Source organism: Candoia aspera, chromosome 1 (assembly GCF_035149785.1).
Source record: "Candoia aspera isolate rCanAsp1 chromosome 1, rCanAsp1.hap2, whole genome shotgun sequence".
Taxonomy (NCBI): domain Eukaryota; kingdom Metazoa; phylum Chordata; class Lepidosauria; order Squamata; family Boidae; genus Candoia; species Candoia aspera.
Window position 1 is genome coordinate 197,270,203 of NC_086153.1, and position 26,987 is coordinate 197,297,189.

Genomic DNA, 26,987 nt, shown 5'->3' on the forward strand with positions numbered 1-26,987 from the left:
AAAGCAAGCAGTTCGAATAGATTTCGCCTCGTCCTCTCTACTGCTCAGTAGCCCTCGTCCAGGCTGCAATCCCCTTCGCCACACGCTCCCTTACCTGGGCCGAAAGCTCCCCCCACCCCCGCCGGGAAGGAGTCGAGACCGTGTGACTCTTCTTCCGCGCACACCGGCGTGCAACTGCCAGGATCGGGCTGCACGCCGCCTCTCAAGTTCGCGCTCGCTCTTTTCCTTGTAATCCCGGTGCAGCTCATCCCGGCCTCCCAAAGTCTCTTGAAGTGAGTCTACAAGAGAGCGGGATGTGCAGAGACGTCCGTGCCTCCGAGACGCGGTAGGGGCTGGAGCAGAGGCGCCGCTGCCGCTCCCGCTTCTTGCAAAGGGGGAGGGGAAGCCGGAGGCGCTCGCTGGCTCGCTCGCCGCCGCTCGTGCTTCTCTGGCGCGGGAGGGGGGATGGGGCTGGGGATATGGAGCTTCCCCCGCGGCAGGGAAGCTGCCAGAGCTCCGAGAAGTCTCTCCGTTGCTGCGGGAGCCGGAGGCGAAGCTGGGAGCGGGGATCCCGACTCCTTCAGTTCCCGGTTGCCCTCCTGGAGCCGCAGAAGGGGAGGGCCAGCTTCCTGGCTGCTCTACCATGACCTCCCGGCCACCTCCAGGCGGTGTTTGCATGTTTCGTTGCAAGCGACAGCCCCTACTATGTAACCTGACCTGTGCAGCCAGGGGCCTTGTGCGGCGGCGGCGGTGGCGGAGGCAACAGCGGCAGCGCGGCCATTGAGAGCCTCTTGCTCCTGAATCTGGTGCGTCCCTCTCTCTCTCTCTTTTTCTCCCCCTCCTTTTTTTTTTTTTTGCAAACTGATCTTTGGCTCTTAGTGTGAAAGTGATTTGAATTTGGCTCGGCGGCGCTCTGCGCAGGCGTTCAGCTGCTGGCATGGTGGCTCTTTGCAAAGCAGCTGTTTTGGGTTTGAAATTCCAACATGGCAGAGGCTGCAGTCAGTCTTCCCTTCAAAAACTTGGAATGATTTCAAATCATAGGCACCTTCGCTTAACCCGAGCCCCAATTCATCAGCGCGCTGAAAGAATCGATTGTGCCCGAACCTCCAGGTAAGCTCTTCGGTGACTCGTTTTCTCTTTCTCTTCCCCCCTTCTCTTTCTCCGCCTGCTCTCTTTAAAATTTTATACAATTTTAAATATATCCCGAGCGGGCGCGTACGCTCTAAATTCCCCGAGCTTTATAATGAAATGGATGCTTCGTTATAGGAAATCGCCAAGTCTGGGTTTATTCTCTCTCCTGCCCCCGAGTTCTCTTCCCTCTTGTTTTAAGCGCAATGTGGAAAGTAAAGAGATACAATCGCAGCGATGGCTTTTCTTTCCCCGATCGTTGCTAACAATAGTGCGGAGAGTAAGAATTCGGGATCGAGAGATTGATTACACTCCCCCCTATTAATCCACTTTCACTGAAGGGGCTCTATTTATTTCTCAAGTTCTAGGCGAAGCAGTAACGTGTGCGGCTTTAAGTGCAATTGGGGGAACTAACTTTTAAGCAAATCCGTGCAAATAAGGAGGGGAAAGTTGAGGGTTAGGGGTGTGTGAATATATCTGAGAAGCTGATGCAGAAAAATTTGAGCACCTCATCATGGGGGGGTGGCACGGTGGGCGTATTGTTGGCTTTGAACTGAGGGGAAGATGTGTAATTTACTGGTATATACAACCCACTGATCCTATTACTATCTTCCCTGGAGCTCTTGTTAGTTTCAATGGGAGTGAGTGAAATTGACATGGACTTGTATTGCTGGTCATGTGCTCTCCCCCCCCCCCTTTCTTTCTTCTCCTCTGATTTGAGATTCCCTTTTTGTTGATGTTGCTTTCCTTCTTAATTATATGCATGTAGGTTAAATGAATACCTGACGAAAAGGCCCACGTTTCACAGCAGTGACATTTGATAGCTGAGAGGAAAAGTGGCATTCATGAAAAGCAACCTTTGGAATTCCTGCTTGTGAGAAGAAGGGGGGAAAAAATTCCAATTCAGCTTTTTTGTGCTGCCAGCAAGAAATGATCAGCAGCACCAGTGTTTATGGTAGGTCTGTTTGGGAATCTCGTTTACTTTTGTTGTTGTTGTTGTACTATGGACAATGTTTCTTTTGTTTTTAAAAGAGCATGATGAACATCTCAGAGGACTTTGCATGTGGCTGAAGATCACTATAACAAGGTTAATGATAAAGCTTTAGGTATATAAATAAGATGTGTGTGGATATGTGGGTGTGCACTGTCTTATTGTTTTGTTTCTAATTTTCTGCTTTGAATGTGCTGTTACTTTTGTTCTGTCATAAACCTAAAGTTGCATGTTACTAGCAGTGCACTATGTACACTCAAATAGGATGTAAATTAGTCAACTTGCTCACTGTAAAAGAAGGGGGGGGGGGGAACCAGGCACACAGCTAAGCCTTCCCACACCGCTATGGTTTCCTGTTTATTTTTCAAGTATAGTTATTGATTATTTTTCAATAGGGGTCTCTCCCTTTTCAATTTTTTCAATGGATTTTAAATGAGGATAATAAAATGCTTTCTAGGGATCCTCTAATAAATGCTCTCTCTTTCCTGCAAACCTCCCCCCATCTTCCAGTTTAATAACGGCCTGTATATTTTCTATCCTGTTTTCCATCTGGTGGCTTGTCATTGCTGTGCTGTGCAATGGAACAACCATCAGATGTTATAGGAGACTTGAACAATTATTCTAAGAGGAGATGGTCTATGTTTTGTTGTTGTTGTTGTTGTTTTAAGAATGATGGTAGGCATGCCTGATGAAACGGAGGATTTGAATGTACCTGTCCGATGCAACATATATAAGGCCATGGGCAGAAGCCCAGGGAACCATACCAGCAGATTAGTATTTTGTATATAAGTTTGGGAATTTGTGTGAAGGGGGAAAGGCCAAGAATATATCTGCTTTTTAATAGCCCATAGCAGAAACAAATAAGGAGTAGGGTAGAAACTCATGGGCAATGGTAGGGCTGTTGGTTAGAGCAGGAACGGGGTTGGCCATTGATTGTTCATAACAGCACAACCCTGAACCCTACATTCAGCTTAGGAATAGTTGGCCAGTGGGCCATGCCCATAAGCTGATGCTGAAGGTTTCTGTATATTTCTAAGAGGGTAAAACAGAACTGCTATCACAATGAAAATGAATGTGTGTGTATGATATGATCTATCTGTCTGTCTGTCTGTCTGTTGTTTGGAACTTGTTGACTTTGAGGTGATCAATACAGCAGTGTTTATTTTAGATGCAAATATTCAGCCCTGAGAGATTTTAAAAGGGGGGGGGCGAGTGAGGGGAGAACAGAAAGACACAGCTTTCTCTCTCTCTCTCTCTCTCTCCCCATCCCCTTTCCTAGAGCTGTTGGAGAGAATGTGATTGCCAGATGGGAGATTTCCCTCTGTGATGTTAAAGCTGTAATATATATTCACAGCAGATTGGACCTGCTGCTTGTGATGAGGGTATTACATTTATAAATTTTAAATCGGGAATTGGATAGTATGCTCAGAGCTGAAATTGGATGGGGTGAAGTGTTGCCACTGTTTAAATGCAGTTCCTGGAGAAGGAGGATGAGGAAGATGATTCTAATAGTAGTAATAGATAGTAATCACTGCTGGGCTCCCCAGTTTTGTATATTGTACGGCACATGTGTACTTCTTCCCCACCCGTGTACGCGTGCTCTTCACCCATCCACATCCCTACTTCTCAGTTTCCTAGCAGAATATCTTAACTTGCAGAGTGGTTTAGAAATTGCGCCCGTCTGGGGCTGGGAAGAAGGGAGTCCATGAGAGCTAACAAATGTAATCACTTCTGCGCCTCGATTATAACAACCCAACCAAATGTGTTGCAGTGATCATTGTCTGCAGATGTGCCTCATGATTATTTTTGTTCCGTGGAGGGCGGGGGCCTGTCAGAGGCAAAACACCCAGACTTGGGAGCCAGTCACACTCCAGCAATTCTGCTGGTGCAAATTAAAAGTGTGTTCTGGTCAGGAAATGAAAGCTACTGTGTCTCTTTTGAACAAGTCGTTTATCAAGGAGAACATCTATCAAGCAGCCACTTGTCACAATATATTGTGGAAAAAAAGTTAGGAAAGCTGCCTTAAAATGTTCCCCCTCCTCTTGGCTAAAAAAAAAAAATGCATCCAAGCACGGGGAAAGGTGTGGGAAATAGGATTTCTATTTTTTCCTTAAAACACAGCCAGCACATCCCCTTTTTACAGTTGTGATTTTGAGCTTCTTAAGATAAAGATGCATCTGCTACCCGCCCCCCCCCATTATATTTTCAGAGTAAAACTTCATTACATCTGTTATTTTAGTGTTAACGGCTCAGATTTCTTCTTCTGGGTGTCTGTATTGTTTTTAATGAAATCAGAAATCATCTTTAAGTTGCTTTCCAGGTGGGGATTGCAAGGTCTAGATAGTAGATTTCTGACCCCTGGTAAATCTTCTCTAGTCAGTTGAGCTTGCCAGAGAATGTTGTCACTGCTTTGTACCATATCAGACGGCCTGCTAAGACACCTTTGTATAGTTTCTCACTGAGAAAGGCACAAGGGAATTCTTTTTTTTAGGTAGGAAGCATCATTCAGATCAGGAATACCTCTGTTGTTGCTATAACTCCGGACATAAAATTATTGTTAAAACTATACTGGACATGAACTTCCAGGGAAGTTCTCAGCTTTCTTTGCTAGACAGATTTAAAAAAAAAAAAAATCTGTTGAAAAGTTCCTTGAAATAGATGTATTCCTTTATGGTAACTGGGAAATAAGGGGCGTTGTAATCTCAGTCGTTGAGTTGGTCAAAAGTCTAATAGGAAGTTCTTGATATTTATATTTATTAGTGAACCATGCCTGCTTCATAAGCAGTGCGGTAGGATAACTTACTGTATGATCCTTCGTGACAAGAAGTGACTGCTCTGTAATCTTATGTGGACGGTCATCACTCCTCCCCCTTCTCCACCCTCCACCAAAGCGATTATATTACAATAGAGCTGCATTGGGCTAAGAGTGGGATTTCTATCAGTTTTATAGTAGACAAATTGGTGTTTACTTCTGGATAATAAGCCATGGCTTCAGGACTGCTCATGCAGACCTAGCAGGACATAAAACGGTAGCTGTGGTCCCTCAGTCACCAGATCAATACAACCAAGGAACTTTTCTCCAAGTCCTTTCAAAGAGCAGACATTTGGTATGAAAGCTCAATTTACCAATATTTTCCAGGGTACATGGATGACAGAATATATTCTATGAACTTTGTGCAGAAACAGCGAGATCATCTTTATTTTCAGATGCTGACTTTCACAGTCATACTTACTGTTTGGAAGTATCTCCCTTCCACCCATCCGCAAGCAAGTGTAACCGTCTAGAATTCTGGATGGCCCAACTTGAACTTAAAGAAGCAGTTAATGCTTGTTATCTGAAACATGCTGCGGAGGGAGTGTGGGATTGGGGGGGACAGAGAGGCTGCGGCAAGTGTTTATATCTGCTTTTACAGTAATGCTTTTGGAGGCTGGTTGTTCCAATTCATGTGTAGCTGTCAATTAGTTAGCTCTGTGTGTGCATGCAAGGAGTTTCTCCATGCAATGACTGATCTTCCTGCAGTCTTAATCATCAATTAATCAGCTAATCTGCTTGTTTAGGAGCCATTTTAATGATACAAAACCAGCATGATAGCTGTACGTAGGAAACTCTTTTGCAAGTTGTTTTTAATCCACTTGTCTAATCTAGTGTTACTAGATCAGATAAAAAGGAAAATCTGTTGCTTTGCCTTCAATTAATATGCAATTAAAATGCATGCTTATTACAAAACAACGACAACTAAAAACAAACAAAAGAAAACATTTTCTTTGTATTTAACTTCAAAAAAGTGGTAGGTATCTTGACATGCTTTTTTAATTAACTGGAATTTCATAATGATTTATTAATGGGAGAAAATGTGTATCTGGGCATTTTGTGAAGTAATGGAGCATTTTTGCTGTCAAGAGGCACAATGAACCATTTCATCAGGGCATCAGCGTATAAATTAATGAGCAAAGCAATAGGAACAAATAATAACATTTAACTGGAAGTAGCCAGCATTCTCTTTTCTTTTTCTTCCTCTTCTTTTATGAACCAGAAGCTGAACAAACCAGGGGAAGTTAGTGATAGCAGAGTAACTTTGCATCTATTGATTGCTCTTCAGTTAATATTTCCTTTATTCTGGAAGAAAGCAGAGCAGTAATTTGCATTTAGGTATTAAGACCAATGGCTTTTTAAAGGCCTAAAGTAGGTTTATCAAAGGTTTTTTTTTCCCCTTACCAATTAATAATTATGCTCTGATAATCCAGTCTTTTAACCATGATGGTGGCGTCATCCCTGAAAGTAAACCTGCCTGGATTCAGTGAAGTTTAACTTCTTATTGTATATATAGGATTGTATGTTTAACCATTTTTCTTCTTTTTTTGATACTAGATCTTTTTTTCTTTGAGCTATAAAACACTTTGTACAATAACTATCGTTAAGTTTTACATTCTTTCTGTGGTGAAGTGCTATCCTGTATTTCTCTTAAATCTTACATGGAGTATAGTTTCTTGGAACTTTTAGATCTAAGGAGACAGGGGAACCATATTATTTAATTAAGAGTGCAATGTTCTGTCTGTCTATTCAGAAATAAGTTTATTTTAGTTAAATGGGGTTTACTCCTAAAACACTGGGTTGCATCATTAGAAATAAAAGTCCTAAAGACAGAGACACTGGCATCGAAAATGCATGTGAACTCCCTACTACTCTATAGATTTCTATATATCATTAGACTATACGTTAAAGGTGTGTGGGTGTGTGGGGGGACATAAAAAAATATGTGTATATGATGGCAAATGCCCAGATCACTATTTTTGCATAGAAACTGAATTACGGGCATTAATTCTACTACTAAATATAAACAGCCTCATTTGTTTCTCACAAATGAAGAGGGGGGGAAAGAAAAAGGATAAAACTTGACTCTATTACATGAGGCAAGTGCAAATAGATGAGTTATTTTCTGCAGGGAATATTGTAATATTTCATGGTCATGAAGCCTAAACTTCCAGGAAGGGAAAATTAAAAACCCAGGGCTATCAGTCCTGTAGAAGAATTGGAGGATTCTAGAGTTGCGATGGCAAAAGTCTAAATACCTGTTGATTTAACCAGGGAGAGTAAAAATTTCCCCCCAAACAGACTGAGAATGGCTTCTTCAATAAAATATTATTAGATATTTGTAGAAAAATAAACCAATACAACTACGAAAGCAGCACTGGCATAACAGTTGCTCTTGTTATAATGCGAGCCAAATTTCTCTGCCTCACCATAATGACCCGTTTTTGCAGGGCATTTGAGAACAAGGTATTTCAGGCCACAGTGTGCTCCCGCAATATCAATCATGGTTCCAGCCATACGCTTCATGGCTTGCCGTTTTCTTTTGAGGATAAATTGTATTTAAAGTGAAAACTTTGAAACGCAGGAGTAAAAATAGTGTTTTATATCTTTTGCTGAAAGTAGTTTTAATACAGGACTTTCCAAATAATTGGTCACTGCCATTTATCATTGATTCTTTTTATTAAATAATCAGGTCATATGTGTAACTTTACTGGAGCATATTCTTTAATACAGCCCATTCAGGTGCCATGGTAGAGAGGTTCATATGATGTGAATCCAGTATTGTAAAAGTGTTCTTACAAAAAGACACAATACATTTCCCTCAGCAGAGCCATAACTTATTGGTCATACAGAATCTCTTATGTGGTTTTAGGAAGGTATATTACTTCAGTGAGTTCATGTGCATAAATGTACCCATGACATGGCTTCCTTCAGTGATTTATCTGAAATGGTCTATCTGTGATTTGTCTACCGGTGGTCCAAATTGCACATTGAGTAATGGCTTGTTTGAACAATATAATTTAGCTTCTCGTATTTGATCATTTGTGCATGTTAACTGATTATAGTAGCATGTTTGCTGCAACTGTTTGCAAAGATGCTAGATTAGGATTATTTTTCTATTAAACATTAAGCAGTATGCCTACATTTTTCCTGTCTCTGTATTTTTGTGTATGATGGCCTTTTTTTTTTAGTATTTAATTTAAGCAGTGGGAAAAGAGGAAGCCTGCATTTCTCTATATGTTAAATCTAAATAACTTAATTATCTTTAAAGCACCTAACCTTGTGCAAGATTGCAACCCGTACAGGCTCATGACAACAGCATGCTAATGTTGTGCCTAAGCATCTTTTTGTTTTGCTTTAAGGAAACTAAGATAGATACAGTTCAGTAATGATTCAAATCAGTATTTCACATTTCTGCGAGTTGCTTTCCTTAGCTAGAGTTGTTCTGGAACAACTTTAACGAATCTTTCAAGGCAGGCTGGAAGTACAGGTGCGAGGCTCCGGTTGTCTGAATATTCGCTTACTTGAGCGTGCAGGCTGTTGAGCTTAGTGGTTGCATTTCTGGAAAATTCAGTATAGGAGCAGAGTGCTGTAGACCTTTTTTTTCTCTACCAGCACTGACCCCTGTGAGTCCTGCTGTATACTCTAGCATGCGACCACAGGTGTGGTTATTGATGTGAAAAAGTGCCATTCCCCTTTTCTGGCCAATATTTGGTTCCTCTCTTCCCCATTCCTGTTCTCATCAATGGGATTGCGCTCTGCCACAGAGAAAATAAAGTCAGTGCTGCAGAAATAAGGTTTGCCCTCTAAAATATTATTGTGATACCCGAAGTGAATTAAGTATCAAGCATCCTTTTTGAGGGATAATTGAGGCACCCAGAAAATATCTGAACACGTTGGAAGGGATGCCATTTATTTTCAGAATAAATTTCTGCCTTCCAAGAGGAAGGGCTCCACGGTGGGGGGGGGGGGAGAGAGATCAAAAGAGGCAACCACGTTCTTTCATGTGCTTGAGCACTCAGACACTTACATGGTTATTTCCAAGAAGGGAGAAGAAATGATCCTATTTTGAATGTCTTGTTGTTGGCATTTGCAAGCCCCATTCTGCATAAAGAGCTTTAGAAACTAACTTTCCTAGACATTGGGCTTAATGTGTGAATATACTTCTAGCATATGCACCTGCATAAGCTTAAGTGACGTACTGAGCAAGTAGCTGAAAGAAATAAACCAGTTACCCATAATAGCAGAGAGGGGTGCCTGCGGGGAGTTTTTATATTCCACTATTTGACTGCAGGCATTATTATATCTGTCTCAAGAAAGAAATGCATTTTTTTTATTGTCCTGTGTTATTCAGCAGCAAGTCCTATTGCTTTTGGTTGGACTATAGTAATAGAGGATTGCACCCTTAGCTCGCGAAAGTTGCTGTCCTGGGTCTGGTTAGTCCTCAGGAAATCCTACTGAATTCAGTAGGAGCGGCTTCTGAGTAAGCATGCATATGAGTGACTGTTATAATTTTCACCTAATTCCTTGCCCTCCCCCTCTCCTTGAGCAGCAAGAACACTACAGAAATCCAGCAGAAAAGCTTTTCAGATTAATTTTTCAGACAGGCTTCCTACCTCATGGAAACTTGCTTACTTTCTCAGGCAAGAGAGCTTTAAAGGTACAGGAGCAGAGCCAGAAGAAAACATGGAAACCATATGGCGACTTTGAAAGCATTCCTGTTATGGGGGGGAAAGGCACTCAGTGACACAGTGCTGTAGTTCAGATAACAGCAAGCTAGAAATTCTTTGGGTAAGGAAATCAATCATAAAGGGTGAGGCGTTTAACAAGGCAGCACATAAATATGGACATTACATTGGAAATATTATTTATTTTCCCATCAAAGGATTTGTGGGTAATTTTCTTCAGAAGAGTGAAGATTTAAACCTGCCTTGCAACCAACATAATATCCTCTTCGCTTTAGCACAGATGATAATTTATTGACACCACTGGAATTACTCTGGTGTAAATGAACTGAACATAGAGGTTTATTGAAGGAAATCTATATCGGAAACCACAGATGAAGAAATGAAACAACAAGAAACATCATGTAGTCTTTGTTTCATTAACTCCGTTATTTTGAATTCTTGTTAATGATATGCCAGGCTGTGGTATGAGCAAGGTATGATGCTAAGTAAGCTTCCTCTGCTTTTTTGGGGGGGTTACTCTTTCCTCACTTCTCCTAAATTCCTTGCTGTCATATGGCTTAGATTTAACTGGCTCGTTATCTCATACGTATAAAGGAAGCCATAGAAAGGAGAGTACTTGTCAGTGATGCTGCTTGCAGCTGGAGCTGTTTGGATGGGTGGGGGTGGGGCGGGTTGTGTGTGCTGTTTGTGTTGGCCACATTTTCTTAGAGGATCAGCTGACTTTGTTGGTCAAGTTTGGCTTGGAGACAAGTCTGTAATACCAGAAGCATTAAGAAGGTCTTGTGCAATGCAACACTTCTAGAGGCCAGGCTATTTTCAGTGGCGAAAGGGAGCTTTGCATCACTTCAGCTAATTTTCTTGAATGGATCCTAGTAGAACAAATGACAGCCAGCTACCTCCAGCATTGAATGAGTGGACTTGCTTTCATTCAACCCCTTATTTCCCTGGGTTTTTCCAATTCTAAGCGATCTGCTTGGTAGCACATGCTTTTCCATCAGTGACAGACATAGCGGGATAGAGTTCTATTTCTAGAACTCTTTCTAGAGCTACGCATTTGTTTCTTTTATGACATACACCCCTGTTGAAATAATTATTTTTCTTCAAATGACGTTACTTGTTCAAATAACATTAACATGGATATTAAAGCTGTTGCTTCTTTTTTAAAAAAATGCTACAATTTTTCCAAAGAATCCAGGTGGGGACTGGCCTATTCTTGCCGAATGAGGATTTCAGTGGAAGTCCCCACAGTCTTAGTCCATACTATACTGACTCACAGAGGGACACTAGACTGGAGTAGTAACTTTCCCCCTTCCTTGTTTATTCATTCATTTATTTTTATTTATTTTATTTTATTTATTTTCTATCCCGCCTTTATTATTTTTATGAATAACTCAAGGCGGCCAACATACCTCATAATCCTTCCTCCTCCTATTTTCCCCACAACGACCACCCTGTGAGTTGGGTTGGGCTGAGAGAGAGGGACTGGCTCAAGGTCACCCAGCCAGCTTTCATGCCTAAGGCGGGACTGAAACTCTCAGTCTCCTGGTTTCTAGCCCCTTGCCCTAACCACTAGACCAGACTGGCTGCCCCTCCCATCTAGCAGCAGCTCTGTGCATGGAGAGCATGCTCCCCTATTCATAGGAAAGGGGTTGTATAGGGTGCTGTGGGTGTGAATGCTTCAGTGGGGATACTTACTGCATGCCTTTATTGTGGAAGGAAGAAATGCACTGTGTGGAGTCACTATTTACACAGATGTTTAAAGAACTTTAGTCTGCACAGGTTCGGGCCTATGTCTGTGCAGTGGATGGGCTAGAAGAAAAGAGGGATTGGTTTATCTTTGAAAATGCTTTGTATCTCCATTTCTTCTGTAAGCCTTGGGCTAGTCTATTTCTGTGCATCCCTTTGCCATGCTCAGCTACAGTACATAAGCGTACCATAAATTGAAACCATCATGGGTTGCCAATGCCCTTTTCTGCCTATTTTTAAGGAGTATGTACAGTGGATAGAGCCATCATTATAAGGACATTTGGGTTCTGCATTTATGAGACACAATAAGGGGTCCATATGCCTAGATTTGTGCAAATTGAAATCCAGTGAGAGGCCAGCACGTGCATGTTTGCATTTTTTGCAAATTTTCCTGTCCTCCGTGCCTCCCCTGCCCGCCTCCCAAGCAAAATTAGGGATCTAATTTAATTGTTGGTGAGCTGGCTTTGCCAGGAGTATCTAGTATATAAATGGAATTAATTAAAAAAAAATAGTTAAATAATGAAGACCCTCCGAATCAACAATGTAGATGCTACTCAGACTGGAACAATTATGGCTTCTGTCTTTTTTGTTAGTTTATTTGGATAAATATGGGCCTGATTTCCAATTATTTGCAGGTTTGGCATCTTAATATTTTAAATAACATTAGTAATAATATAACCATACAACCAACAGCGAAGAAATAATGCTAGTGAACTAAATAACCTGTGCTGGTATCTTTTACAGTATATAAAGGTAAACAGGAACAGTAGAATTATTCTCTTCTGTGCTGGAAATGCCTTGTAGTTTACAAGTATTTAATGGTAAATTATATGCATATGCAAGTGTTTATATGTCATATTTTCTCCAGTTCTAAATACTTTAGTGATTCCTTAATTCATCTATTAAACTTACAAATAAGAAACCTTAGTGATTGCACACTGCTTGTCTTCCAGCTATACTGTTTTGCAAGCAGTGATACTATGAGCTAAGGCTGCTGTCTTATCTCCAGTTTCCTGGGATTGGCCCCGCTGAACTCCAGTGGGACTGGCGTCTGATCAGCCCAGCCTAGGACTGCACTGTGCAGAAGGTGTCTTTTCCAAGGGTCCCTTTCTCCCCACATCTTTTGCATTTTGCAGTATCATTTAATGTCCTCTCTATGTATCCTCTTAGTAACATTTGCCGGAATTCACTGGGACTTACCGTATTTTAAAGAAGCACTCCTACAACTGCAGCCTCAGATGGCAAAGCTGGACGTTCTTTTGTTTGCTGACTTAAAGTGCATAAAAAGTGTGTGTTGCGATGTGCAGCTGGATTGGCAAGAAAACAAAACAGCCCAGATTCCAAATAGGGTGGGGCCTCATTTGCCTCTATTAGCTGAGGAGGATATATTTCAGCAGGTGACTTTTTTCTTCTTTACTACTGTAGCTCCAGGATGAGGGGGAAAAATTAAGCCTGGGTAAATTTAAGGCAGAAGTGATTTCCTCTTGAATCTCAGAAGCAAAGTGTGTTCTGACAATCGGGCTGCTTCTTGTAATGTTACTTTGCTCTCTGAAACTTCCTTTTTCAAATGGGCTTTATACTAAGTCTTGCTGAATGTGCATCTCAGGACAAATCAAACTGGGGAAAAATAACTTATCTAGAGAAACAAATACAGCAATTATTTTTAACCAAGTCAAGCATCGTTAACATGAGACGAGGTGTAATTGTTAAGTTTCTCCCCGTTTTTTGTTTAAAATAGAAACAATGAGTTTTATATATAATGGTTTCAAATGTCCAGCACCCTGTGCGGAAGAATGAAGTCATACCCCTATTTGGGATAATACATATGAGTGCATGCATGTAATCATGCTATGTTAAGTGGTCAGATTTGTGGAGGGCAAAACTATACAAAAGGGTAGCCATATGGGAGCTGAGTCTAGTTTCTGGTTTTCTGTTTAATAATCATCTTTATAAACATTTGAACAGAGAAAATGTTTTACAGTTGTACAAATATTACTTGATTGTTATTAATGCAGTAATCATTTTGCCATGTCTCAAGGGTTAAATGGACATTAGGGGTTTGGGGATGTTTCTTCCTTGAGGAAAGTAGAACTTGTTTGGCTGTAAGGGAGAATTATAAATAATAACCTGAAATGAATCCCTTTCCTTCTCAATTTTATTTGTGCCAGATTTTCCCCATCAGGATGTGTTAGACTACAGTTCCTCAGGCAGCACATGGATGGTGGTGTTTACAGTACAGTACCTCAAATCTGGAGAGTGCCTAGTAGGAAAGCTGATTTAAGCAAAAACATGTGTTTTTTTAACAGTGCCATCTTCTCATTCTACAGTACTGGTATGTGAGTGATTAACAAGTCAGGCTAAGACGATGGAACTCCAGGTTGAACTATTGCTCAGCTTATTTCATTGAGTGATTCTGGCCCAGTCACTGTCTCTCTGACTAACCTACTTTAGAGTGTTGTTGTGAAGACAGGATGAGATGATGAATTCCTTGGAAGAAAGACAGGATACCAATGCAATAAAGAAACACATGGCGCTTATGATTGCCAAGCGTACATAATCTATGTTGGGTATTAGCTGTGCAGCCCCTTTGAGGTGCTGAAGTAATTTTTTCCCCTGTCTCCATTGTCTCTCCCATGAAGCTTTTTGGTGGCAAAAGCTAGTTACATCCCTTTTGTAAATAGGGTATAGGTAGTCCTCACTTACTGACCACAATTGGGACAAGCAATTCCATCGCTAAGCACCGTGCTCACGTGACCATGCTGGACTTATGACGTCACTTCCACTTCTCTTGTTACACATCTGTCACCATGGTGACCACTTCTGTCACCATGGTTGTTAAGTGAGACATCACATGACCACAACTTGCGATTTCACTTCCCCATTCTCCATTAATTCTGTTTGTGCTGTGAAGCTCGCAAATGGCAATCACATGACCGCAGGACACTGTGACGGCCATGAATGTGAAGACTGGTTGCAAAGCTGTTTTTTTTCTTAACCGTCATAACTTCTAACGGTTGCTAAACAAGGCAGTAGGTAAGCGAGGACTACCTGTAATAGGGTTTTGCTTGGGTATATCCAGCATTATATAGTTTGGTATGCTCACTATAAAATGAGCATACCTTTTATTTATTTGTTTGCCAATGGTGCTACAAAACCTAAGTCTCCCACCCTTTTTATTTTCTAGCATGAGAGATTTAAAAGGGGCATCATCTTGTTCTGTAATTTTCCTATGCCTTTATATTGCTCCAAATACGAGTATGCCATTGGGAATATAGCCGTAGCTGGTTCATGTGGTTTAGTAACTTTTGTGACTTGATTATTATAATTTGTATGCAATTGTAAGTTTATATGCAGAGGTTAGAGTTTTCATGTGCTGGCTGTTGATTTTAAGGCTGATTTGCTGAGTCCTTGGAGAGCAGGTTGGTTATGTGAGAAGCTTCAGCATGTGAACTCCCTTTGGCAGACACGTGCAGCCTGTGGTGTAAATGCTGTTCAACTTCAGGCACATATTAGAAGATGGAATACTATGTGTAGTAATATGCTAGGATTAGGGCTTCTGTATACTAGCTGTGTGCCAAATTATGTCTTTCAGGATACAGGGAGGCAACACACCCAGGTTTTCAAGCAGTTTTTAAGTTACTGCCACATAATGAATGGCCATTTTAAATCTGTTTTGTTTTATTGTCTTACTGACATTTGCACTAAAGTGTAGCACATTTGAAATAAGAAGCATGGAAATCACAAGCAACAAAAACATATAACTGCGGGCCAGTTGCTTCTTTTTAAATTTAATTTGGGGGGGAGGTTATTGTACATTAATGTAACCAAAAGGACTAAAACATACTCCTTTTAAAGAAAATGGGGTTTTAAGATTTCTACAGAATCAGTCTAGGCCTTACCAAATCCTGGAGTATTATATAAATTATATACCGTCCTGGTAAATAATGGAGCTGAGTTTAAAATACAGTATATCTTGATTTTTTAAAAAATGACTCTGGAAGAAATTATATTTTTGTTAATTGCTGGGGTTAGTTATTCATATCCATCCTTATAATTCATTCCTGTTGTTTATGTTAACATGAAATTACTCAAGTTACTCATCTTTTCTGAAGCTGTCCTGAAAGATACAGCATGCAGTATCCAACCCTGCCTTCATCTTTCTATGTTTCCCCTACATGCTTCTGGATTTAATAAATGACATGAATTGTTTGTGTATTATTTCACACACATACACATGTTCATCCAACATGTGATAGCTGCATAAATTGTTGCTTGGCCATCTTCTAATTCTTCAGGTGTTTCTTTTGAAAAGTGCTTGTGCACAGGATGTAGTATACTGAGAGGTGGGACTTTGGCTTTCAGAAGTTCTCATTAAATGTCACATACCCATAACATTGTTTCTGTTGATTCCCATTTTAATTTCGCTATATTCCTTGCACTTTGGTATGCTTCACACAATAAAACTAGAAGACGAAAAGGCCCAATTGTGAAGAACTTGTTTAAATTAATGGTGGCTATATTAAAAAAAATCCAACAATATGCTATAAATAAAAGGCTGAGAAATTCTGGGGTCATCTGTAAGACTTATTTGGGGAAGAGCAGCTCCATCTTAGGTCCGGGTGAGGCTTCTCCTAATTCTGTCCTGGGCCATGTTTTTAGAGGTACTCTGTTGCGTGCAGTGTGGTTCTGTGGTCAGACTCAAAGACCTCAATCTATGGTACATAAACCAAACACTGGTGAGGGCTGCCCGTAGACCATTTTTCTAGTTTTCTAGTCCACTTTCTCTTTACCTTTCTGATGTTTCCTTCTTTTCCTTTAAAAAACAACATGGGCATGTCCATGTAGCCACTGGACACTAGGCTTGATTTGAGGGAGGTTTTGTTTTTCTCCCACCCTCTCAGCACTCTTCCAAGAGAGGAGCGCTTGCTTTGGCCAGAGATCTAAAATTGCTTGCAGTGGATCCCATGAAATCAAATTGAGGCACCCCATGTGCCTTTAGGGCTGCAGTTTCCTGTGCCATCTACACTGTAAATGGCACAGTGTAGTTTACGTTGTTTGTAAGTTTACGTTGTTTTAAGGAGATTCAAAAGGGGTTGTTGATAGGGCTGTTCATGCTTCAGAAAGTTTGAAAAACGTGCTTTAGACTTAGCAGAAGTCCAGTACCTCTCTGCTATTCATTAAAGAAGCCCATTATTTTTCAGGCTGCCTATCTCCCTGGGGAATGAATGAATGAATGAATATTTATTTATTTATTTCCTCACCTTTATTATTTTTATAAATAACTCAAGGCGATGAACATACCTCATACTCCTTCCTCCTCCTCTTTTCCCCACAACAGCAACCCTGTGAGGTGAGTTGGGCTGAGAGAAAGGTCACCCAGCCGGCTTTCAGGCCTCAGGCGGGATTAGAACTCCCAGTTTCCTGGTTTCTAGCCCAGCACCTTAACCACTAGACCAAACTGGCTCTTTATTGTGGCTGCTTTAAAAAAATTCACACATTAAAGTTCTCGGGAATCTTAACGTAGCCACATTTTTAGGTTTACTTAGAAGCCCGGGGGAAAAAGTGCTTCTTTTATGAAGGGGTTTTAAAACTTTTCAGGCAACAGAATCTGTTAGTTTAGGTTTTGTTTTGTTTTGTTTTAATCCTGGAACCTCTGATCAAAAGTCAAAGCTCTAGTGACAGAAAATTGACTGGATTTGAGTGAACCTTTTTTTTTTCCTTAAGTCTATCATGGAACCCCATCAGGTTCTCACAGAACCCATGGTTCCAAGGAATACTGTCTGAAAAACCCTGCATTAATAAGTAGCAGAGAAGTGCTGAGCTGGCAGAGGGCCCAAACACTTATTTTTTTTCAAATTATCTTTGAAATGTGTACAGCCACATTAGTTAATATTTTGTTGCAAGCCATTGAAAGAAAGGATACGGGATCTCAGAAGCTAGAATGGCGTTTTGTAGATGGTCAATCAGCGTTTTATATAGCAGGCATTTCTAGCCAGTCATTTAATTTGATAGAAAGTACTAAGGCTGCATTTTGAATAATTCAGAGTAAGTGGAGAAATGCCATTGTAATGATAACAAAGTCCTATTCCAACATTAACCCAATTTTGGGCTGACAGACTAAACTCTGCAGCTTCCACGGTATAAATTGCAGAACTCATTTTTTGGAAGGATGTTTGTGTGCATGTACATGCTTTAGCTAGCTTTTCCACAAAATTTTGGAGTATTAATTGAATAATCACATTTGGTGTGTGTGTGTGTCTCTCTCTCAAAGCATATATTTGAAAAATCTGCAAAGATACGTATTTATAGAGACGGGATAGCAAGTGAAATGTGGAACTCCACATTTCACTTTATTTATGTGGACAATTCTTTTAAAAAATCATTTGAAATATGAACGTAACTTAGCTCCATTGCTATTAAAATGGAGTATAAATACATTAGGGTTCCTTTTTCCTCTTTGAACCTTGGTTTAAATGTTTTCCAAAGAATTCAGTGGATTTTTAATTTTAATCTTACAACATTGTTTTAAGGTAGACCTGTCATGTGATTCGCTGCACCATACACAAACGTTCTAACCTGATAACTGATGTTCATCTAGCCTAGTAGAAGAGCAAACCTGGGATGCACATAATTGGGGCTTGCCCTGCTGTTTGCTTCTGTAGCAAGTAATTTTAAACAGTATGTTACCTCCAAGCCTAAAGTTTTCATTTATAATCAGTGGGCCTAGCTTCCATGATATTGTTAAATGTGACCACCCTTCATCCACATTGGGTGGCATTATATTCATTATTGTACTTTGACAGCTCTGTAACCAGATATGTGTGTTCCAGGCTTTCTTCTTCAACATTGTGTTTGAAATGGGACAGGATAAACTAAAAATGGTAATTCTGTGTATCTGTGCTTATGAGTAGATCCCACTGAATTTAATGGTCATACCTAGCAGTAAGTATGATCACTATAAGGTCAGGCTTTGGTGATTACATAAATGTACACAGGACTAAATGGGGTGGATATGTAGCCCGTGTATAGTTTGGCTTTGCAGGAGAGAAAGGTTTTCAGCAAAGGAGGAAAACACAGTTCTATTTATTTTATCAGCATGTAAAAATACATACTTTGGAGAATATCTTGGTTCAGTTTGTAGACCACTTGCTTGTAGTTTCCTTTGGCCAACTAACCCTTTGTCTTTCAGTAATGCCATAAAAAGAGCTGAGTCTTACTAAGAGTCCTTGCAAGAGGATGTGTGTGCATCTCTATCTGAAATGGTTAACAATCAATAGCAGAACAAAATCACCTTATCTTCCAAGCCATACAGATTTCCTGATACAGTATTAAATTCCAGGTGCAAAAATTAAAACAAAATCTGATTAATGTGTCAAACTGCAGCTCCAGGCAAAGAGCCAGCTCATGCCACCAACTAATTTCCCTCCCCTGCTTCCCAACTGATAGACACACTATGGGTCATGAATCAGTGCTCAGCTGAAGAAGAGACACTTCCAAAGAGAGACCAGAGAGACCAATTCATCTCCCGAGTCCATGGATAGACTTGTGGGGAAACCCTCCATCCAGGCTCTATGTTGTTTTTACTGCTCCTTTCTGCAAAGTAGCTTTGAATGGCTGTGTGTTTCCATGATACAGAAACCTGAGAGAATGCCTGTGTATGGTGAACAGGATGGCTAGAGGTCATAAGTGTGAAAATACCCTAATAGAAAGAAAAAAAAACCAGCTGCTTGATAGAGAGATCCCCAGTGGCAGAATAGGCAAGTACTGGTGCTTGAGAGAAGGAAGGAATGGAGGTAGAAGTACAGAGAAGGAAGATGAGGACTTATCAGACCAACTTAGAGAGGACAACTGAATGATTGACTTATAGTTGATCTGCCTCTCTTGCAAGGACAAGGCTCTGGGACTACAGCTCCCACAGTCCTTTGCCGTTGTGCACACTGGTTGAGATGGATAACAAAATGAAATGTCAAAAGGGCATTAGATGGCCCATCGCTACCCTATCATCCCTTGAATCACATTTGTAAATCAGATGAACATTGGCTAAAACTTTATTAACCTAATCTGCTTACACTCTAGATATCTTGGATCATAATTTTTGCTACCCATAATCAGTGCAATGTAGAAAAAGAAAGTCAACATTGGCCCACTTGCTCTCCATCCTATCCAAATGGACTTGGTAATTTCAGTTCAGGCACTTTGCCATTTAGAAGGGAACTGCTTACTTTGATGTTTGTTTAAACAGGTTGCACTTTGATTTGTAAGGGTTTGGGGGGATTTTTAAAGGACTTTTTTTCCCTTCCTGGCCCTGCATATAAATATGATAGGGTTCCCCTTGCTTTTATAGGCCTCAGCCTGAAAAGTCAGTAAAAGATTGCTGAAAATATTCTAGGGAGGTTCCCGACACCCCAAAACAGCAAAACAACAAGGAACACCGTAGAATAAAAAAGGGTTTAGAAGAACAATGTGGGTAGGAGTATTGCTTAAGCTGGAACATAGAGTTACGGTAGAGGTTATCTAATAATTGAAAGAATGCTGGCAAGAGAAGGAGGTATGACCAACTGTTACATATAAATAGGATGAGAAGCGTATCTGTGGTGTTCTGGTGATTTAGGTGACTATGATGGGCTATTATGGCAGTGCCTTGAAAACAGTTCAAAACCGGCCATTTGTCCAAAAGAGGAACACAAGATTATTAACTAGTGCTGGATATTTTGATCACATTTACCTGTACTTTAGCAGCTGAACAAACTTCTGTTTCAAAACCCCATATATTTATTTTTTAGATGTATATCCTGCCTCTCAGCAGCTCACAATGGCATACATTGGGTTCTTTCCTCCTGTTTTTCCCCACAACAATCGTATGAGGTAGGCTGGGCTGAGAGAGAATGACTGAACCTGTCACCCAGTGGGCTTCTGTGGCTGAGAACAGCCTGCAGTCTGCCTTAACCATTAGACCATGCTGTCCTTCCATTTAAAGAGTTGTTTTTCACTTTTAAACCTCTAAAAGGCTTAGGGGCCATGTAATAGAAAGATGGCCTTCTCCAGGTGTGGCAAAGTGACCTGGAACGATGCTCTGAGTTCCACTGCCAAATGAGATAAGATGGGTGAATATTAGGGGTTTTTTTAGTTGTAGCACTTTGTCATGGAACAACAATATAATAATCCCGTAATAAGTTTGCCTGGCACCATCTGCATGGCGACATGAAGACCTTTCGAGAGACCCACCTAAGCCTGGGACAGGAAACCTGGGACCCTTTGTGGATACCCAGGACATCCTGCTCCTTTGAACAAATGGAGGTGGGAGTCCCTGCTGGCTACACAGAAAAGTGACCTCTTCCTGCAAAGCGCAGAACCCTCTTAGAATCAAAGCTGGAAAGTCGTAGCTTCAAGGTTGAGTGGATGTTGTGGTCACGAGTCCATCTAGGAATAGGACCTTTCGGAAAATCAGCTCCAACACAAGTCAGAGAGAAAACGAGAGGTTTTCATTTTTCCTTTCCTCACAATCCTAGATGCCCTGAGATTGTTGGTTAGGAGTAAGGCTTTTGTTTCTGTTCCCATCTGTGCAAGTGTTCAGCTGCCAATTCATTAGTGAGCATCGCATATGACCCTGGGGCTGAAAAAATTGCCTGGCTCATCCAACTCTTGTAAACGCCTTATATTCTTTCACCTGAGCCCCTTGGTTTAAAATTCCGGGTTTTTAAAAAATTGTGGTTTATACATACGATAGGTAGATAAAATTTTTTATCCCGCCTTTATTATTTTTATAAATAACTCAAGACGGTGAACATACCTAATACTCTTTCCTCCTCCTCTTTTCCCTGCAACAACCACCCTGTGAGGTGGGCTGGGCTGAGAGAGGGGGACTGCCCAAGGTCACCCAGCTGGCTTTCAGGCCTCAGGCGGACTAGAACTCTCAGTCTCCTGGTTTCTAGCCTGGTGCCTTAACTATATCAATATAGTAATACACAACAAAACAGTTCATATTAGAAGTGTTTGTAGGTTTTATCACAAGAGGCTTTAACAATGCCACTTTGTTGAGGCCATTAAAATGGCTTCCAAATGGCCATTTAGTAATTGTTATCTTAGAAAACTGGTTTGTTTGCTTTCATTTGGTCCATCCTAAAAATACTGATGAAGCAGCAGGTTTCAAATGAGGCCTGTAGGTTGTAAATTCTGCATACAAAACCATGGAAACTGTTTTTGGACATGACTACATCAGACTTAAATTCTTATCCTTTACTCTGCCTGTTTTTGGGGCGGGGGAGTAGCCAAACTGTTTGTATGAATTGCTGCAATTTCTCACCCCTTTGTGCATGCACATAGAAGAGGGACAGGGCTTGCCCCACAGTGATGTTTTGGTCAGTCTGACACCCCACGCCACCCCCCTCTAATGCATTGTCTGAACAAGTTACAGAGAGTAAGGATACAAAAACCAATAATTCCCAGTGGACACCAGCAACATCCTAATGGGCTTGGTGGAATAAAACAGCTTTGGGTTCTGTTCTAAAAACCATGAGAGAGGGAGCTTTGCAATCTTCTGGGGATAAAAAGTTCAAGAGTGTGGGGGCTGTCACTGAGAAGGCCTCTCATCTTGTCTGTGTAAACAATTGTCCAAGTGAGAGTGGACGGATGGATGGATCAGTCTGGCAGTGGAAGGTTAGAGAAAATTGCCTTCCTGCAGCTAGTTTATGATTGAGATTGAGAGGTTCCTAATTGCAACCAGTTTATAAATAATATAATTGATGTTGTCAAGTCCTTTCTAGGCAACTTCTTTGTCAGTTTAATAACATGAAACTACTCAGTGCTGAGATATGCAGCCTTTCTTTGCAAACTTCAGTTAAATGTTGAAGATACATTCTCCTTTTAATGATACTGTAATTTAATCTGATAGTACATGAGTGTGCATTTTTAGTATAGCATCCCAGAGTGTGCTTTCTCTGACAATAGACATAATTTTTATTTCTATTTGCATCAAAACCCATGGATATGCTTTTTCAGAAAGCGCATCTATTTCTTTCCAAGTCGTTGTATGCTTTCTCACTTATGAATTACTGGGAACTGTGAATCTATTAATGAAGGTCTAGAAAAAGATAGACAAGGAAGATAAGAAGATAGACTAAGGCATGTTACTTTCCTGGAGGTAGATGCATAAGAGTATAATTTTCTCTGCCCTCTCAGGAAAGGTGTGGCAGAGAATATAGTTTTCTTGTGGTGGGGCTTGCAAGGAATTGGAGAGAAAAGAAACATTGGCCAGAGGTCACTGTTTGGATGATATAGCAAATCACTTTTGTCAGCTTGGATGTCTGTCCAAGCAGGTGATACATTTGGTTGGAGAGGGTACATTGCAGATACTTTCCAGGACTGGTAGCCCTCACTTACCAACCACAATTGGGACTAGCAACTCTGTTGACAAGGTTGTAAAGTGAAACATCATGTGACTGTGCCCAACAGTTCTGGCAGCGGACATTAAGCGAATCACTCACAGTCATTAAGCATAATATCATGTGACTGGGACTTGTGACTTCCTGCCAGCTTCCCCATTGATTTTGCTTGTCAGAAGCCAGCTGTGAAGCAAATGGTGATCACATGACTGCGGGATGCTGTGACTATTGTAAATGTGCACCGGTTGCCAAATGCCTGAATCACGATCACGTGACCACAGGGATGCTGCAACAGCTGTAACTTTTAGGACTGGTTGTAAAATTCCTTTTGCAGCACCATTGAAACTTTGAATGGTTGCTGAATGAAGTTCCACTCCTCTGGAACAGAAGTGCCAGAGAGAAAAATGTATTCCAAAGATGACTATTTTTTACATGGTGAAAAGCTTGGTTAGAAATTACAGAGCAGACTAATGATGGTTTGGTTTGGACCAAAGGAAATGTGTTCAAGTTTCACAGTTGAGCCTCAAGCCTCTCTTCCCCCAAATAGGATTTGGAACAGGAGGAGTTAAACTACAAGCAGAGGCTTTTTCTGCTGTTTCTCTGTATTTGGCTTTGGGAGGGTGGGGTCAGATATAGTGTGCTTTATTCTTCTTGAAAAGCTAGAGTGGATTTACTACTTCAGTCCATAGAACTTTGTTAGCCTTACGATACGACAAGATTTTTTTTTTTTTTTTTTTGGCTGCAAAAAAGTAATACCCCTGTAGAAATTGCTGTATGTGAAAATCCCTGGGTGTTTACCCAAGTAGAAATGACGAGTGTTGAATCTGAGAGCCAGAAGAAAGTATAAGTTTTAGAGTGTAGGAGAGTGATTTTTTTTTTAAAAAAAATGGAGAACAGAGATTAAGATTGTTTTTTCCATCCAGACTCAATATATACATAATTCCGTATATGTAATTAAAATAATTATCTTGCGCGCTGTTCTCTTGGGATTTTCTGACTTGGAAAGAATGAAACTATTATCTGAAATTCTGAATACAAATGATAAATATTGCAATGATATTATGGGACAGAGGAGGCAAAGTTAACACAGAATAATGGTCCATTGCTCTAGTGCTGCAGATACAGATGGTTTCCCTTGGTATGTATTTTTTCCTCATAGTTTTGGGGTCTCAGTTAGACTAAATAATGCTTGAGATTTGTTGTTTATGAAATTCACTTTTTCCCCTCCTTTCTGTCCCCCCCCCTTTTTTTTTGGTTTGGAAGATGTTACATTAAAAACGTATGAACTGAGTGTCAGACATAAGAATCAGTTTACCACGTGCGTGCTTGTTTGGAAATGTCATTTTTGTCTCTCTCCTCATAATCTTTCTTGATTCAGCAATAGATTTAGGAGAAACAAAACGGATTGTTTTCAATTAATTTGTGAAATTCATTGCCATGAGGAGTGCTTGCTGCTGGTTTCAATTGCTTTAGAAGAGACAGCCCTGCCAATAGCCAGGCTGCTCAGGAATTTAGCCTCTATCAACAGATACAGTGTTTGTTGGGTGGAAAATATCACGGAATGTTTATCACAATCATGCCCTCGTGAGAATCTTTGGGTGACCTGGCTGGTCATGGTCAGAGACAAGCTTCTATAAAGGACTTTCTTTTGGTCTACCAGTCAGTTCATGTGATTGTATACTACCTTGGCAATATTTTAATTGCTAAATAAATCCAGAAATATAATCCAGTGAGAGAATTAAGCTTCTACCCACTAGATGATTGACAGTGTACGCTACCCTTGTCTAAAAGTCCAAACCCTTAATCTTTCTAAGCCACCCTGTTGAATAGATGGCTTTTACAGCTTTTCCGTTTAGACTTTTTTTGCTGTGAAGAAGGGCAGGCGCTTTTAAACCAAGAGGGTCTTCACAGCCTCCTTAATACTGCTTAGAAGGAAGGCATGTCTGAATACTTCTGATAGCAGCTATGATAATGTGGCACCAGAATCAAATGAATCGGCTCTCCAGAATGAAATACTAGTAAGTATGCTTATAAGGGCATTAATTCTGTTGATGACTTTTGAACAACATAATTAAATGTGTTTCTTTATTGTAAAAAAAAAAGTGAAGCAATTTAATCACTTTACTGTTCAAAGAATGCTTTAAGGATGCTCTCAAACATTATAGTTCGATGGCCACACCTTTTGTAACATAGTGCTTTTGGTTCGAATTTAAAAGCTAAGTGTTTGTCCTTGAAGTAAAGATCCTTCCATTGTTTTCTAAAGAAGTGTTAGAGAAGATGGTGTTTCTCCCCCACCCCACCCCACTTTAGTGTACTGCGGTGAGATTGAAACACAGTCACACTTCCTGACATTTGCTGTCTGAATTTCTTTTAAAATAACATTTTATATATTTTTAATTGAAGTAGGAGGTGTATGTATTAATTGTATAATTAAGTGGTCACCACTGGAGTAAGTTGAGCCTTGCGTTTTTAAAGCTCTAGGTGATCGTAGGCTCCAATATTTGTCCTCCCCAGATTCTCAGCTCAGTTTCTGTCTATATGCACTTGTCTCTAAATGCTTTATTTTCCTTTTCCACTCAGACAATTGCACCACTTAGGAAGAAAGAATGGGTTGGGCCTGAGCAATGGCAGATGTGAAGAGGGATGGTTTTGTTTTTGGAGCCCTTGCCATACCTTTTCCAAAATAAAGCACAGTGCATTTTTTTAGAGTATCGTGTCGCCCAGATTTTAGGGCTGAAGATTCCAACCAAGAGTTCTTTAGGAATCTGAGAGGTGGAATAAGGGGATCCGTGTGTGTGTTGCAATCTTAAGAGAGCTTTGCTGTATGAGGCTATTTCCAGGGCTGCTTTCTTACAAACCAGCAGACTCACCCTTTCCCCCCACCTTGTCATATATTTTGCTCTGCTTTCTCTCCCTTTCTTTCATGAAACTAAACAAATTGAAGATAATGATTAGTAACCAACTGCAAGGCTGAAATTCCACGTACAGCAGTTAACTCCATTTTACAAAACGTCTTCAATCTAGTGAATTATGATGCAGTTGTTCTTCTCTGCTAGCAAATAGCAACAAGCAGTTTAGAGTTCCTCTGGACTGGACAAAGGCCTGCAGCCAGCATTTCATTATGCCTAGTCACTTTGTGTAGTGGGAGGGGTTGAAGAGAAAGAAGGAAGAGAAAGAAAGGAGGGGGGGGGGAGAGAATGGGCCTGCATACCCTATTTAAAGTAATGCATTTGGAAATGGGGTGAAACCTTGGCCTTATTGTTTAATTTGATCAAAAACTGCCTGGGCCGTGTGCATGGGTCGATCTTTAAAATGGTACAGAGAGACGAACTGCAGAAATATGTGTATGTCTGTTGACATCAGCATTTTCATAGCCATATATTTCATGAATGGTCTGTTTTGGTTTTAACTCTGTTAACTGGGCGTTCAGATATGAATGAAGAAATTCCTTAACAGAAAAAATCAGGCAACCATTGGCAGCCCCAAATATATGTGAGCGCAGTAATTAGTTATCGCTCCTCATGCCGCCACCACAAACCACTGAAGTGTTTAGGTACTAGCGAGATAAATACAGGAATAAAGTGGTACTTATTCAGTTAAAGAGCCAAAGATGCTGTTCTTGATGTGCTTGTGAATGGACTATCATTGTAATAATTCAGTGCAGTGTTGTGAATGGACTAGAGCATTCAGTATTAAAATGGGTAGCTTCTTTTTAGTTCAACTTTTTTTCCCTCAAAAGGTGATTCTGATCATTTTTGATCTTACGTTTTGTTAACATAGAAAGTAAGTTGCTTAAAATTGGCTGTGTATTGAGTTCAGAGGATTCTGCTAGTCCATAAATTCTCTGGTGTCTACTAGATGTTTCATCAGGGAGACTTCCAATAAAAATGATCTATTTTAGAAATAATATTGTTTAGTGGGTTGAAATGTGGTGTAATAAAATTAGACCTTCAGTCTTCCAAAGTTAGTACTTAGATAGACCCCTTGGGATGGCAAAATGGCTGTATAAGCAGATGAATCCGACAGTTCTACTGATGGATACCTTTGTCAGTCTCCGTTACAGGTATAATATATTCTCATATCTGTAATCCTGACACTGTTACATCCAAATGAAATCAACGTGAGGTTGTCATCTTTAAGCAAATATGTTAAGTGTTGTCTTTTGTGCTGTGGATTTGAAAGAAAGGGGCCCAAGGGAGCCAGCATCATGCAAATGGAACAAATCCCATTTCTTCTGAGCTGTTCTGGTTTTCTCTCCCCCC

At 40.5% G+C, this 26,987-nt stretch overlaps 1 protein-coding gene across 1 annotated transcript in view; it reads left to right on the forward strand.

Moving 5' to 3' along the window:
- Nucleotides 1-1,882: 1,882 nt before the first annotated feature.
- FIGN (fidgetin, microtubule severing factor) overlaps nt 1,883-26,987 on the forward strand; it is a 127,104-nt gene continuing 101,999 nt past the window's right edge. Inside the window, exon 1 of the mRNA XM_063318286.1 lies at nt 1,883-2,062. Coding sequence (XP_063174356.1) covers nt 2,038-2,062 — 25 coding nt within the window. The 5' untranslated portion in view covers nt 1,883-2,037. The remainder of the gene's footprint in view (nt 2,063-26,987) is intronic.